Source organism: Aedes albopictus, chromosome 2, assembly GCF_035046485.1.
Source record: "Aedes albopictus strain Foshan chromosome 2, AalbF5, whole genome shotgun sequence".
Classification (NCBI taxonomy): Eukaryota; Metazoa; Arthropoda; class Insecta; order Diptera; family Culicidae; genus Aedes; species Aedes albopictus.
The window spans coordinates 200,459,382-200,474,996 of record NC_085137.1 but is presented as its reverse complement, the minus strand read 5'-3'; the positions used below and the strand labels follow the sequence as shown (position 1 = coordinate 200,474,996).

The following is a 15,615-nucleotide window of genomic DNA, read 5'->3' as shown; positions in this document are numbered from 1 at the left end:
TACACTGATGGCTCCCTTCTCGAAAGTTGAGCCGTGGCTGGTGTCTTCTCTCGTGAGCTAAGACTTCATCGGTTTTGCTCACTCGGTAGACACTGTTCCGTTGTTCATGCCGAAATCTTTGCTCTTATGTGTGGAGTCCAATCGACACTTCAGCAGCACGTAATGGGCAAAGTATATACTTCTGATCAAATAGCCAACCTACTATTAAAGCACTTGCTTCGGCCTAATCTAGGTGGAAGATAGTTATCGCTTGTCGAACTCAAATCAAGGAGCTGGATTCACCTTGTTTGGGTGAACAACAGTTTGCAATTTGTTCAAACGTTTGGGAAAACTTTTCGAAAGTAAATTTATGTGAGTATGAGATGCAGAATTTCCTGAATACATCTCAGGAGAACACTTTTAAAGAAAATTGGAAAATTTCCAGAACATATCATTTAATAAATTTTCAGAGAATAGCGCCCAACCTCAAGTTATTCCGCATATCATTGCATACTACGTTCCCTCGAGTCGAAGATGTATCGAGTAATTTCATAATTATCAGTTTTTGGATGAAAACTCAACATAACCTGAATTCTATTTTTCATCAAGAATACATTAGTTAAAGCTAATGTTCAATTAGCGATCCATTTCGTAAATTAGCAGAGATCGATCAATCCTTGTGCCTCCAGAATATATAAATCACCTAATCAAGTATTCTTCTCCCCCATTCCTTCCCCCTTAGGTGGCGCCCGTCAATCAATCCCCGGTGGAAAGCCTCGCCTCGTGCGCCAGTCAGCCGTTCAGGACGACACACAGGAACTGTCCTGTTCGCCGCCACGGCTCGGTGTGCGTTTCCTGCCCACAATCCCGTCGGCAGCCGACAGCAGTATTCAGCTGGATGACGACACCGCCGAAGCCCATTCGAGCCCCTCGTCATGCCACAGTGAGCCCGCCATTTGCGATGCGGATGTGGAGGCGGCTGCTGGCGCGGCCGGTTCCGGTCCCAGCGGTGGTGGCCAACAACAGCAGCCACAACAGCAAAGCATGTCCCCTGCTCCTTTCTACGCCATCCTTCACGCGGGAAATCCTCAGGCAACTGTCTCTAGTCTCAAAGATAAAACAAAGCCACCGTGAGCGGCCGGGGAGCTGCTTTAGAGTTAAGGATACCGCGCTAGAACAAGTATTGATCTTCTCGCTTCCTCTCTTTCCTCTTGTTTTATGTTTCGGTTTCTAAAGTGCTTACTCAGAGATGTTTAATTAGTCAAAAAGGCCCCATTAATTGGATTTCTATCGGTGATGGGGAAGCGCTCAAAGTGAACATCATTTTCGACACGATTATCCGGCGGTCGATATGAATTTTATCTACTTACATACTATCTAGCGATAATGAAAATCCGAACCAGTGTGATACTTGAAAGAATACTTTTTACTTGTAGGATATATATTGGTAATAATTTATTGTAAAAAAATAGGTTAGATTAATCATATGACAAATCGGGCATTCATAGAAAAGGAACAAAGATGAGTGATGAAAGTTCGACAATTTAGGTATTTTTATTATTTTTCTTTATTATCGAGATTTTCAGCCCTCGGCTGGTTCATCTCAATTTAGGTAATTTTTGTAATTTGAAGGTTGAACAAAATAATAATTTTCATATGCTTTTTAACTTCAGTATTTTATAGTTCTTTATGTGACTAGTTTCAAAAAGTTGATTTTTTCAGCACGAGTCGTACATTGATCAAACAAGCTTGCCGAAGAGTGCTGCAAAAATTGAGTTTTGAAACGAATTACATTTAATATTTTTTGCGGAGACTTCACTGGATATTCACTGGAATATCATGATTTGATTCAGTATTATCGTGTTTTCCGAGGATTTAATAGGAACACCCACGTGTTGTATCATAAGCAAGCCGTGCAGATTTTTAAGCTAATACCGTGGAAACACAGGTTGTTTCCAAATCCAAACATTTACATTATGGTATGCAAATGAAATAAGTTGCATTATGAATCATAATGCAACTCATTCGAATAGTGAGGAAAAGTAGGCCGGTAAGATACCAAAACGGCAAGTGTAAAATTAAATTTAAAGTGCCTACACTGAAAGACGGCTTGCGGTAATGACCATCATAAAAATATTTTCAAATTTACCATGGCAGAACATGATAATCGACCAACAAACGCTTCTTGTGTGTATTTTGTTTGCTGCCATATCAACCGGTTCGACAGCCTAGTGGTGGCGTGCGAGCCTGGTGATCTCAAGGTTTTTGGTTCGAATCCGGTTGTCAACTAAAACTTGTTTCAATTGTTGAAATGAAACAAAAATCAGTCTGCAAAAATTTAGTGGCGTTATGTATATTAAATTGTGACCCTCAGGGCCTCAGAATAGTAATTTCAACCGCAAGTCGTCTTTCAGTCTAGTTGCAAAAACTGATTTTATTGCATTTGTTCTATAGGGGGTTTGCTTTTGAAGTTCCCTTAGGGAGTTCCGTAAGGAAGTTCCCTTAGGATTCCCTAAGTGCCCAGATAGCCATAGCGATAAGCGCACGGGTATTCAGCATGATCATGCTGAAGATGACCGATTAAAATTTCCGATTGATCTAGGAACTTTTTGTTTACTAAGTAATGGGTTTCAATGCAAACTATCCTCAAAAGAAATTTTTCTATATTGATATTTGAGAGATTCCATGAAGACGTTCTGAGGGATTTTTTTTTCATAAATTCCTGCGCCCCATTTGGATCGTTTTTGCTGATCATGACGATATATTTTAGTGATTAGGTAAAATATCAGTCCAAGGACCAGCATTATGTCCGTACCGGGAAATTTTCTAAAATTCATGATTGTAAAATAGAGTCTACCTTTAGGAGTTGCTTAGAGATTTCTTCTAAAATTTCTTAAAGAATTTCGTTATTATTGCAAGAACCCATTTCATGACTTCAGCAAAAATTCTCCAAAGCTACCTCCAGGAATTCCTTTTTTATTTTTCTAGGAGTTTCACCAAAGATTGTTGCACAAAATTCTCAAGAGGTTCCTTTGAAAATTGATCCTAAAATTTTTCCAGCGATCCCTTCAGAAATTCCAACTTTTAATTTGCAGGGATGATTTCAGAAATTGCTTGAGCTTCAAGAGATTCTTTTCTGGAATTCCATCTGAGATTCTCTCAAATATAACTTTAAAAACTTCTCCAGAAAACTATCACTTGATTCGTCTTATAAGTTCGTCATACTTTCCTCCACGAATTGCACCACAATTGGTACCTTTCCAATAGATTCTTTCAGATTTGTTGCAGGAATAACTTTAGAGATTCTTTCAGAAATTCTTCCAAAAATCAGTACCGGGTTTATTTTTTGTCGTTTCTCCAGGAATATGTCAAGAAATTAATTATGGCAGAGCATTCTCCACATTTCTAGGCCTTCCTTTGTGGATTCCTTCGAAAAATTTAATTTCCTTAGAAGCATAGTATAGTGATTTCTTCAAGAATTCTTCCAGATTTGTTTCAAATTTATACTGGGCTGCCTCCAGAAATTTCTCTAGCGATTATTTAAGAATATGTTTCATAATGTCTACAGTTCCTGCTCAGATTCCTGCAGAAATTATTTCAAGGATTTTTTAAGGCTTACTACTGAAATTCCTTAAGAATGTTCTTTTCAGAGACTTCTTCAGGATTTTTTTTCTTGAGATCCTCCAAAAGTTTTACATAAAATTGTTCTAAGAATTCCTCCAGAATCATCACAAGATGTTCCCCAGGTATTAACCAGAAATTCTTGCAGAAATTTCTTCATAAAATTTTATTTAGTAATCTCTTATGGAATTTTTCAAAAAAAAAAATCAATCTTGGAATATCCAGTGCACAGTGGTCCACGAACCATATTTACGAGGAAAGATGCATTCAACGCCTTCGAACGAGTTTTTAGACAAATATGGTCTTCTACAAAGTTGTCCCTAATAATAAGGCCCTCTTTCCAATGTGAATGAAAATTAGGGTGGTCCATGTTTTCAAAGAAACTGGGAATCAAACTTTTTTATTTGCAAGTATAACGTTGTACATTCTTCGGGAAAGTTGTAGATCTATCAATTTTGAGCAAGTTTGCTGAAGACACTATTTATGTGGCTCTAAAATTGACCGATCTAGAGGATTTTTTTCCGAATTAGCTTAGGGTGGTTCATGAAAAACCGGTTTTCTGGCGTTAACTTTTTCAGTTTCGATTTTTCATCAAAGTCGCCCAAGAAACACTTGTAGAGCAGCGTGGCGTTAACTTGGTTTTTCATCAAAGTCGCCTAAGAAACACTTGTAAAGCATTTGAAGACGCGTCGTTTCGTGCGCTGAGATGGTCGTTATCTCTTTTGGTTCAAAAGTTACAGACATTTTTGTTAAAAAATCATAGTTTTTTTTAAAAAGGTGTTATGACGGGTTAGGGCAAACATAAAAAATATCTTTTGCTCGCATTCAAAAGAAGAAATGTTGTTATAAAACATATCAAAAACTTAGAGGGGTGTTATTTTTGTAACTCAAGTGAAAAATACTTTAATAGTGCCTATTTTCTCTAGAAAATCATCAATATCTTTTGAACGGAATGACGTAGCAACATTCCCAACGCACGAAAATGTCCGTTTTTTAAAGCTCTGAAAATGGTTCTTAGACAACTTTGATGAGAAATTTGAAACAAAAAAGAAAAAGCGTTTTAACTGTTTTGACCAAATTTCGAACATTTTTCCATAGTTTTCATAGGGTGACGCTAGAAGAAATCGTTTTATTGCCTCATCTTTTTCGTTTCAAATTTCTCATTAAAGTCGCCTAAGAACCACTCTAAGAGCTTCCAAAAACGCGCATTTTCGTGCGCTGAGAATGTTGCAACGTCATTCTGTTAAAAAACTATTGATGATTTTCTAGAAAAAATAGGCACTTTTCAAGTATTTATCACTGGAGTTACTAAAATAACACCCCTCTAATTTTTTGATATGTTTTATAACTACATTTTTTCTTCTGAATTCAGGCAAAAGATGTTTTTTATGTTTGCCCCAACCCATCATAAACCCTTTTTTTTAAAAAAAAACTATGATTTTTTCAGAAAAAAAGCCTGTAACTTTTGAACCAAAAGAGATAACGACCATCTCAGCGCACGAAACGACGCGTCTTCAAATGCTTTATAAGTGTTTCTTAGGCGACTTTGATGAAAAACCAAGTTAACGCCAGAAAACCGGATTTTCTTGAACCACCCTAAGCTTATTCAGAAAAAAATACCTCTAGATCGGTCAATTTTAAAGCTACATAAAAACTGTCTTTAGCAAACTTGCTTAAAATTGATAGATCTACAACTTTCCCGAAGAATGTATACAGTTATTCTTGCAAATAAAAAAGTTTGGTTCCCAATTTCTTTGAAAATATGGACCACCCTAATTTTCATGCACATTTTAAAGAGTGCCTTATTATTAGGGACGACTTTGTAGAAAGCCATATTTGCCTAAAAACTCATTTGAAGGCGTTGAATGCATCTTTCCTCGTAAATATGGTTCGTGGACCACTGTGCACTGCGCAGTGGTATTTACAGGAATCCGTTCAGAAATTCCTTTCGGGAACCCTTGAAAAATTTCTCCAGTTTTTTAGTGTAATTTTTCAGTTTAATAGTAAAATTTTAGTGTGATTTTAGTAAAAATAACTGTAGAAATCTTTGAAGTAATCCTAGGAAATATTTCTGAAGGAACCGAAGGAGCAGAACCAAAAAAAATCCTTTTAGAAATGCCTTCAGTAATCCTTGACAAAATTTTGCAAGGGATTCCTGGAGGAGAATTTCTGAAAGAATCACTGAAGAATTTTTGAAAAAGCTCAAGATGAGTTTCTGAAAAAAAATCAATGGAAGAATTTCTAATTAAATACTTAGTGGACATTTATAAAATAATCCCCTAACTACTGAAGAAGTTCCTAGAAATATTCCTGGAGGAATTCCTGAAGAAGTTTTAGAAAGGATCCTTTAAGGATTTATTTAATGAATCTTCTGTCCAATTTATGTTGAAATCTCTGGAAATCAATTTAATACAATGAAATACAATTTTATAATATGGTAATAATCCCTCACGCTGGATTAAAAATCACTGAGCTTTACAAATCAATTATATTTGAAGTAGTGTCCCAAAGGTGCTTTCAGCCCTCTGCACCAATATGGGCGCTCAGAACTGAAAGTAAGTATTGGAAACCATTGAACTTTGCAACACCAGTATAGTGTAATGAGTGCTCCTTACGACGTCCAGTTTTAATACATTATTATTTTGTGCTCCCTTCAAGGCTCTTGAGAAATTATCATATCCCGTGACCTCTACCCGAGAGCCACTGAGCTTTGCAACACTAATTTATTGTAATATGTGATTATTGAGACGCAAACTCCAAGAGACATTTGCACCTTCTCCTAGGACTTTCGGTTCTTGCAAAATAAGCTTAGATCGCGACACCAGCTTAGGAACCACAGGGCTTTGCATCGCTTAGGTACACCGGGGCAAGTTGAAACGGGTGGGATAAGATGAAAAAGCATGCTAACATGATGTTGTTTACTTATGATAAATAATTTGACTATCATAACACATAGTTTTTGATTGAAACAAACTTGAAATAAAGGATATTTTTGTATTGTATTGCATTGAAATCTGTTTCAAAATTTCGCATTTCATCCTACCACACTCGTTTCAACTTGCCCCAGAGTATCAGAGTACTCATTGAGACGCAGAATTTTGAAGCAGAATCCTGATCGCCAAAATCCATTGTGATCTGTTAAGGATCGTTAAATATTATCGCTTTAAACTAGCACAAATCGTTAATTTCAATTAGCTTTCATGTAGAAACAAAACTATTTAAGTTTTCTTAATAGACTAGACAAATTCAAATGTTCATCTTAAGGGGAAACTTTAGAGAATACAAACATGGCTGCCACAATGGCCGACTTGGACCCCTACTCACGTTTTCAAGAGCACCAATCTTGAAAATTCGTAATCAAATACGCTCGATTTGTAAAAGCAGCTTCTTTTTGCAAGTGAGCAAAGCTAGGATAAACAAGTGCGGTTTGGTTCGATGCTTCGTTCGTTAGATTTGTGCCCCAAAAGTTTGTATGAAAAATTACAATGGGATTTGTTGATGTTTCACCTTAAAATGTTTGATTGGCTACCTCCCCAGTAGTTAGGATAAAATTCATTGATTACATCGATTGCATTTTGCTTATTTTTAGTTTGTTCTACAGCAAGCGGAACTATTTTATTGCAAGTTCATTTTATCTTCATATGGAGAAGCAGAAAAGCTTTCAAGCTATCTACCGCATAAAGTTTCCCCCTTCAGATCCTTGTGCAAGCGGTAGAATCTAGTCAAATTTATCACGAAATCCAGTATGGCTGCACGCGGTCCGTCTTGCGTGCAACCACTTGCACACAACATCTCAGGGAAAGCTTTTGGTTCGGCTTGAAAGAAAACGTTTTTCCCGCTGGGGAAATTCAGATCACCTGAATTGCCGAACTTTCCTCCGTCATTAGATTTTTTCAGCAATCCAACAAGCAACCAGTGTGCGATAAAGCTCAACATTCAGTTCAAAGTAATGGAAATAAAACGGAAAAATCTCTGAAAAAAAAAACAAATCACCGTCCACAGACAATAACTCAACAAATGATGGAACAGTGACGAATGCTTTCTCGCGTTTGTCACACAAAACATTGGAAAACTCACTACCGTATGGCATTTAGAGTGTGAAGCAGCCCCTCAACAATTGTACATTGTATTTTATATGTAAGTCTGAAGGAAAACAAGGATGCTGCCAAATACCACAAAAATAAGACAAACGGAATTAAACAACTAAAACACGGAAACCAATCTCTATGATGAACACTGCCATTCGAATCAAAATTAGCATTTTCTACTAGATAAGCAAAATATAGATTTCTTAAATAAATGATAAATAAAATGTGTTCGTGATACCAAAAGATGAACAATATTATTTTTCGGAGCGGGTTCGGAATGTATGAGGAATAAGTAAAGAACAAAGTTATAAAAGATTGTACAGCAGTATTATTTTGTCAGAGATTGAAGAAAAAAAACAAACTATATATGGTCGCAAAACTGATGGATCAACGTTGCGTAGGAAGATTTGAGCCAACAAAAATCCATGTCAAACAGAAGCAGAAATCAAACAGATTGTGTATCCTATGGTGTAAAACGACTTCTAACACAGTTTATACTCGTTGCATGTTTTTATTGTCCGAGGGAGACGGTTAAGAAAAAAAAGGGAAACCAGGTCAAGCATGTAGGACCCGATTCGAGCGCTGCTGGGAGCTCTGCGGAAAGCGTAAAGTCCAGCGCATGATGACGGTGAAGATAACGATGCATGCGAAAGAAAAGATAGATATTATATATTTATTCCAAATACTAACTTTACAGGTCTACCCCGTAACTTTGAGAAAGTTATTGGAACAAATTTACATACAAGTGAATAAAGAACCGTAACAATATTGAAACACTGTTTGTCCACAAAGTGACTTAGAAGCGCATGGCAATGATGACCTTCCTTGTTCCACTGATTAAGTGATTATAGGAACTACATGTACGATTTGTGCATTCCAATGTAGAACGCATAGAAAATCAGATATGTTTTTTTTTTGCTTATTCGTTTATTTGGAAGGCTCAGGCGCCTCATAGGCATAATTGAGTTAAAATCATTTGTTGTTTTTTTTTTACAAAAATAAAATACATTTTACAATATTAACTGCCCTAATGCTATATTAGTTTGGGAAGCCGAAGTACTTGCGGCTGTTTCGAGGTGCGGAATAAAAAAAAATAAATTGGGAAGGAGGGATTTAGGGGTCTTAAACTAAATTATTTGCTAACTTATACTAAAAACATTGATGGCACAAAATATCCTTATCTGAAACGGGACAAAAAAGAAAAGGCTTTATCCGTAGACAACAACAAGAAGAGAAGAAACGAAAGCGCGGGGGGGGGGGGGGTGGTGACAGACAGGGACGACAACAAAACGAATGGCGGACAACGAATGGGACGCAAGCTAGGGTGATGGTGTATGACCGTTTAGATTAAGCACTCAAGACCTGGCGTATTCCATTCAGGAAGTAGGCTGAGTGCAGTTTCATTGACCGAACAGCCTACAGAGAACTTAGACTGTCGGTAAAAATGAAGTAGTGCTCAGGTGGAAGAGTGCGAATGTACTCTAAGGTGTAGTATATAGCCACTAGCTCAGCTACGGTTTTTGAAGCATGAAGGTGGCGCTATGTAATTCGTTGTAGACACCGAATCCAGTCGAATCATTGGTTTTTGAACCATCTGTGAAGAACTGCCTGTCCTCGCTAACATGCCCGACTTACTTACCGATCAGGCTAAGGCCGGGGTTGCTCATGGTCCATGGCTGTTTGTCTCCAGTTCCGCACTTTGCGTAGGATCCGCAGATCGTCCTCCACTTGGTCGACCTACCTAGCTCGCTGCGCTCCACGTCGTCTTGTACCGGTCGGATGACTCTCGAGAACTGTTTTAGTCGGGTTGCTATCCGACATCCTGATGACGTAACCGCCCACCGTAGCCTCCCGGTTTTCGCGGTATGGACGATGGTTGGTTCTCTCAGCAGCTAATACAGCTCGTGGTTCATTCGCCTTCTCCAAGTCCCGTCTCCCATCTGCACTCCGCTGTAGATGGTACGCAACACCTTCCGTTCGAAAATTACTAGGGCACGTTGGTCCTCTGTACGTAGGGTCCATGTTTCGTGCCCATAGAGAACGACCGGTCTAATCAGCGTTTCGTAAATAGTTAACTTCGTGTTACGGCGAACTTTATTCGATCGTAGAGTTCTGCGGAGTCCAAAGTAAGCACGATTTCCTGCCATAATGCGCCTCTGAATTTCTCTGCTGGTGTCGTTGTCGGCGGTCACCAGTGAGCCCAAGTATACGAATTCTTCATCCGCCTCGATTTCATCACCGACGATATAAATTCGGGGTGGCGGGCGCGGTGATTCCTCCTTGGAGCTTTTTGCCATCATGTACTTTGTCTTTGAAACATTAATGACTAATCCGATTCGCCTGGCTTCACTCTTTAATCGGATGTACGTTTCCGCTATCGTCTCAAATTTACGAGCTATAATATCAATATCATCAGCGAAACCAAGCAGTTGAACGGACTTTGTGAAAATCGTTCCACTCGTGTTTATCCCCGCTCTCCTTATTACACCCTCTAACGCAATTTTGAACAGCAAGCACGAAAGACCATCACCTTGCCGTAACCCTCTGCGAGATTCGAAGGGACTCGAGAGTGTCCCTGATACTCGAACTACGCACATCACTCGATCCATCGTCGCCTTGATTAATCGTATCAGTTTATCCGGGAATCCGTATTCGTGCATAATCTGCCATAGCTGTTCTCATTCGATTGTATCATACGCCGATTTGAAATCGATGTACAAGTGATATGTGGGCACGTTGTATTCGCGGCATTTCTGCAACACCTGGCGGATGGCGAACATATGGTCCGTTGTAGCGCGTTGCAATCGGTGATAGACGGCGGCGTAAAATTTGACAGAGTATCTTGTAGGCAGTGCTCAGTAATGTGATCGTGCGATAGTTCCCGCAATCCAACTTGTCGCCCTTTTTTGTAGATGGAACACACGATACCTTCCATTCACTCCTCCGATAATACTTCCTCCTCCCAAATCTTGGTAATGACCTAGTGTAGTGCTCTCACCAGTGCTTCTCCACCGTATTTTAGTAGTTCGCTTGGTAGTTGATCTGCTCCAGCGGCTATGTTGTTTTCTCAACCGGCCAACCTCCTCTTCAATCTCTTGGAGGTTAGGGGCTGGAAATCTTTTTTCCTGCGCACGTACTCCTAGATCTGTTACCACGCCACCCTCGGTGCTTGCGTCGCCATTGAGGTGCTCATCGTAATGCTGCAGCTACCTCTCGACCACCTCACGCTCGCTCGTAAGAATATTCCCGTGATTATCTCGGCACATGTCGGCTTGTGGCACAAAGCCTCTGCGCGAGCGGTTCAGCTTCTCGTAGAACTTTCGTGTGTCCTTAGCGCGGTACAGCTCTTCCATCGCTTCGCGATCTCGTTCTTCCTGCTGGCGCTTCTTCATCCGGAAGACTGAGTTCTGCCTGTTCCGCGCCTGTTTGTAACGTGCCTCATTCGCTCTCGTACGGTGTTGCAGCATTCTCGCCCATGCTGCATTCTTCTCGTTTTTCAACTGTTCACATTCGCCGTCGTACCAGTCGTTTCTGTGATTCGGAGTCGTGAAGCCTAGTGCTGTAGCCGAGGTATTACTTATGGCGGATCAGATGTCCCTCCAGCCATCTTCAAGTGTAGCTGCGCCAAGCTGCTCTTCCGTTGGTAGGGCCACTGCTAACTGTTGCGCGTAGTCTTGAGCCACTTCTACGTTACGCAGCTGCTCGATGTTGAGTCGCGGCGTTCGACTTCGACGCGTGGTAATGACTGTCGAAAGTTTTGAGCGCATGCATACAGCGACTAAGTAGTGATCCGAATCTATATTCACATTGCGGTATGTGCGGACATTAGTTATATCCGAGAAGAATTTACCGTCGATTAGAACGTGGTCGATTTGGTTTTCTGTTTGATTGTCGGGTGATCTCCATGTGTCTTTGTGGATATCTTTGCGAGGGAAGAAGGGATACGAAGGCCGGCTCCAGAGGCACGTTATCTTCCATTTGGGACATTTGTGCCATTGCCGACAACGATTTTCATGTCACGCGGCGAGCAACCATCGTATGTTTGCTCTAACTGCGCGTAGAACGCTTCTTTCTCGTCATCGGGTCTCCCTTCGTGTGGGCAGTGGACGTTCATGATGATGTAGTTGAAGAAACGGCCCTTCACTCTCAACATGCACATCCTTGCGTTGATCGGCTGCCACCCGATCACACGTTGTCGCATCTTGCCCAACACTATAAATCCTGTTCCCAGTTCATTGGTGGTGCCACAGCTTTGGTAGAAGGTAGCCGCTCGATGCCCGCTTTTCCACACTTTCTGTCCAGTCCAACAAAGTTCCTGCAACGCCACGATGTCGAAGTTGCGGGGATGTAGTTCGTCGTAGATTGTCCAGTCACATCCTGCGAAACCAATTGACTTGCAATTCCACGTTCCAAGTTTCCAATCGTAGCCCTTATTTCGTCGCGTGGGTCTTTGCCGATTGTATCGAGTCGTATTTTCTCCTATGTTATTCGCAAAGGGGATTAGGGCTTGGTGCAGCGTTTCTTACTCAGCCGCTGGATGCCAGAACAGATGCTGTTTGAACCGCACCTCAATCTAGCTGAAGTCAGAAGGACAACAGTGCCCAGGCTGCACTACCAGCTAAGCACACAATTCTTAGCTGGCGGTCTTTGTCATCGCTTGACCCGTGGAAGCATGAGGTAGGAACTTGTGAGGACCAGAGCTATGTTGAACGCTCTCCTTATCGACTCACCGTTTTGCAGCCCAATAAAAAAAAACAAGCAGCTCCATAAACACTCGAACAACAACTACCAATATTTTATGAATCAACTATGAAAACAAAAATATCCTCCACATCGGAACAGAATAACCAAGTGCACGTTCTATGGGTTCATGTAAAGAGCAACTTGACACACATTTTCTTAAGTGTTTATACTTCCTGCACGATGTAAAACTCGAGTGGGGGGGAAACAAAACAAACTGTCGCAGTGCTGCCCAACCATTACAATCTCAAGGAAACAAAACAAATCACCATAGCTAGGAATGATTCTCTTTCTAATCTACCGCACCATATTGAGCAAATCTCCGCCGGCATCACTGCATCTGAAGAACGGTTTAAGTACCACAACGCACTCAAGCATCCAGCACTTAATTTCTCGGGGCTCATAAAATGTTTTCTGGGGCATTTTGAGACTCAGACAGAGGAAGAGACGCCCACATATCCACTCAACCATCAACATGACATTCATTATTTATTTAACAACGAGCGTGGAGCTTGCTGAAAGTGCATCCAGCACCAGAAACGGGTGCTGCTTGCGCGAAGCGCTAGCAAAAAGAAAAGGGGAAAAATAGCGAGTCCTCTTCAGATTCTAGAGGTCGCAAAAAATAACGAATCCTTGCTACACACATCCATCCATCCGGATGTCTACAAAACGTGGCGTTCACTGTGTCATATCATATGACGACGAGAGGACCTTGTGAGCACGGTGGGACGATCTGGAAAAAAAAAATTCACGGCTGGAATTTTGGAGCGATCTCAAACTTTCGTTCGATAACATCAATATTTTAGTAATCTATATATATAAAAATGAGTTTGAAGTTCCTTTGAGGCAACAAAACTCAAGAACGGGTGAACCGATCAGCATGACTCTCGCACGGTTCGGTTCGTATTCGTGGTGGCTGTGTTTATATGTACAAAAAGTTATGAATATCAACTAGAAAAGTAACAAAATTGATAAAGAACTGATTTTCCATGAGCTGGGAAGGAAATCAACACGACCGAAATGAAATCAATCTAGAGTGCGGTGCTATTTAGAACTTAACAGTTGTCAAACCACCACAACCGGGCAAGACAAAGTTTGCCGGGACAGCTAGTAGGAAATATTTCAAGCCCAACTTTACCAAACACCGTATCCAACAAAATCCACGAACGGAGAAAATCGAAGGGGAGGTTCGTTATTCCCATAGCAACTCATACATTGAGCATTTCGGAAATCTGGAAAATCCGGGTATTTTTTCATAAATCATCCCCAAATACCTAACAAATTATTTGTTTTTTTTTTTGTTTTGTTTATTTTCAAACTAGTCCGTTGGTTGAACGGCAGTTGAGAATTTTGATTTTCAATTAATCCCATTGTCCAACATGCGACCGTATCCTTTGACGTAGTTAGACATCTTTTCGCATCATTCCACAAAGAACAACGGTCGCAGCACTTCCGTTGGGTGAGTGGAACAACTTTGCCGGGGGTATTTTAAATTAATCATTGATGGTTGTGGTAAGTGTTTGTATGTGTCTGCATCTTACCGTTTTGTCTTTTCCGACACGACATAGGCATATTTTCTGGCTTCTCCCGGGGTGCCCATCTTGTTGCATTCCTGATTTTTTTCATCGGTCGAGCAAAGGTCATCGGGGAGGCAAGAAAACAATAAGCAGGATAAGCGTGATTCCGGTCCATCATGAAGCGATATTTAGTCTATATTGACTATCGTATTTTTATGGGACTTATTGGTTTTACAGAGCTGCTCTGCACTTTTTTACTTGTCAATTACCATGGGTGCCCTAATTTCGCGCGCATCCATATTTCGCTCACTGATCATATTTAGAGATTATAATCATGAAACTAATTGTGCAATTGTCCATATTTAACTTTAGTTTCACTATCTAAAGTGAAATTTGGACAATTCAACAACTAGTTCTACGGTTATGATCTTTAAATATTATTTATCAGTGAGCGAAATTTGGACCCGCGCGAAATTAAGGCACCCCACGGTAATGAAAAGTGAAACCCAAGCAGAGGAGAATATCAAAGTAATAACAACGGAATCTCAATACCTGTTATTATATCTTGGTTTGGTATTATTAACTCATTGAAGCATTACCGTTCCATAACATGTTTCGTTGGACAATCTTATTTTGTTATGATCATGATATTAGAATATTTTCTTTAAATTTCAATAACATGTTTTGTTGTAGCACAAGTCCAGTTATTATAATGGGTTATTGAGACTAAACGAATATTTAGCATTTTCGCAATTCTTAAGTTTTTCTTCGCTATTATTAAGTTGTTATTGAACTAACAAAACGTGTTATTTAACTGGTCTTCCAGGATCATTTTTTGTTATGATTTTTGTTAAATTGCCGCTTATGACAGACAAGTTTATAACATGATATGTTATGTCAATAACATGAAAATTACTTTTATGCAATCCAGTATCATAATTTACATTTTATATAACTCATTTTGGTATCATAATGGCCATTTTTTCCGAACTGGTTTATTATGCAACTGAAATGAGTTGGTTGGATGGCCTCATATGCCCAATCTACAAGAAAGGGCACAGACTGGAGTGTGCCAATTACAGAGGGATTACCCTTTTAAATTCGGCGTATAAGATACTGTCGCGTGTCCTGTTCAACAGACTGCGACCTCTTGAGGAGTCCTTCGTCGGCGAATACCAGGCTGGTTTTCGTGAGGGCCGATCAACGACGGATCAAATGTTTATCCTGCGGATGATCCTAGATAAATTTCGGGAATATAACTTGCAGACTCACCATCTGTTCATTGATTTTAAAGCAGCGTACGATTCAGTGAAAAGAAATGAGCTTTGGCAGATAATGTCAGAACATGGTTTTCCGGCGAAACTAATTAGGCTGATACGCGCAACGCTGGATGGATCAAAATCAAGTATTCGGATCGCGGACGAAGTGTCTACGTCGTTTGTGACCTTGGACGGATTGAAGCAGGGAGATGCTCTTTCAAATTTATTGTTCAACATTGCACTCGAAGGAGCGATTAGGAGGTCAGGCGTGCAGAGGAATGGCTCTATCATCACACGGTCGCACATGCTCCTCGGTTTTGCGGACGATATTGATCTCATCGGCATCGATCGTAGGGCAGTGGAGGAAGCTTATGCTCCTCTGAAGAGAGAGACAGCGAGGATAGGCTTGAC

General features: G+C 40.3%; 1 protein-coding gene across 1 annotated transcript in view; it reads left to right on the top strand.

The window, feature by feature from the left end:
* LOC109400335 (lutropin-choriogonadotropic hormone receptor) overlaps positions 1–4,185 on the top strand; it is a 38,497-nt gene extending 34,312 nt beyond the window's left edge. The window contains exon 11 of the mRNA XM_062850974.1: positions 722–4,185. Coding sequence (XP_062706958.1) covers positions 722–1,113 — 392 coding nt within the window. The 3' untranslated portion in view covers positions 1,114–4,185. The remainder of the gene's footprint in view (positions 1–721) is intronic.
* Positions 4,186–15,615: the final 11,430 nt, after the last annotated feature.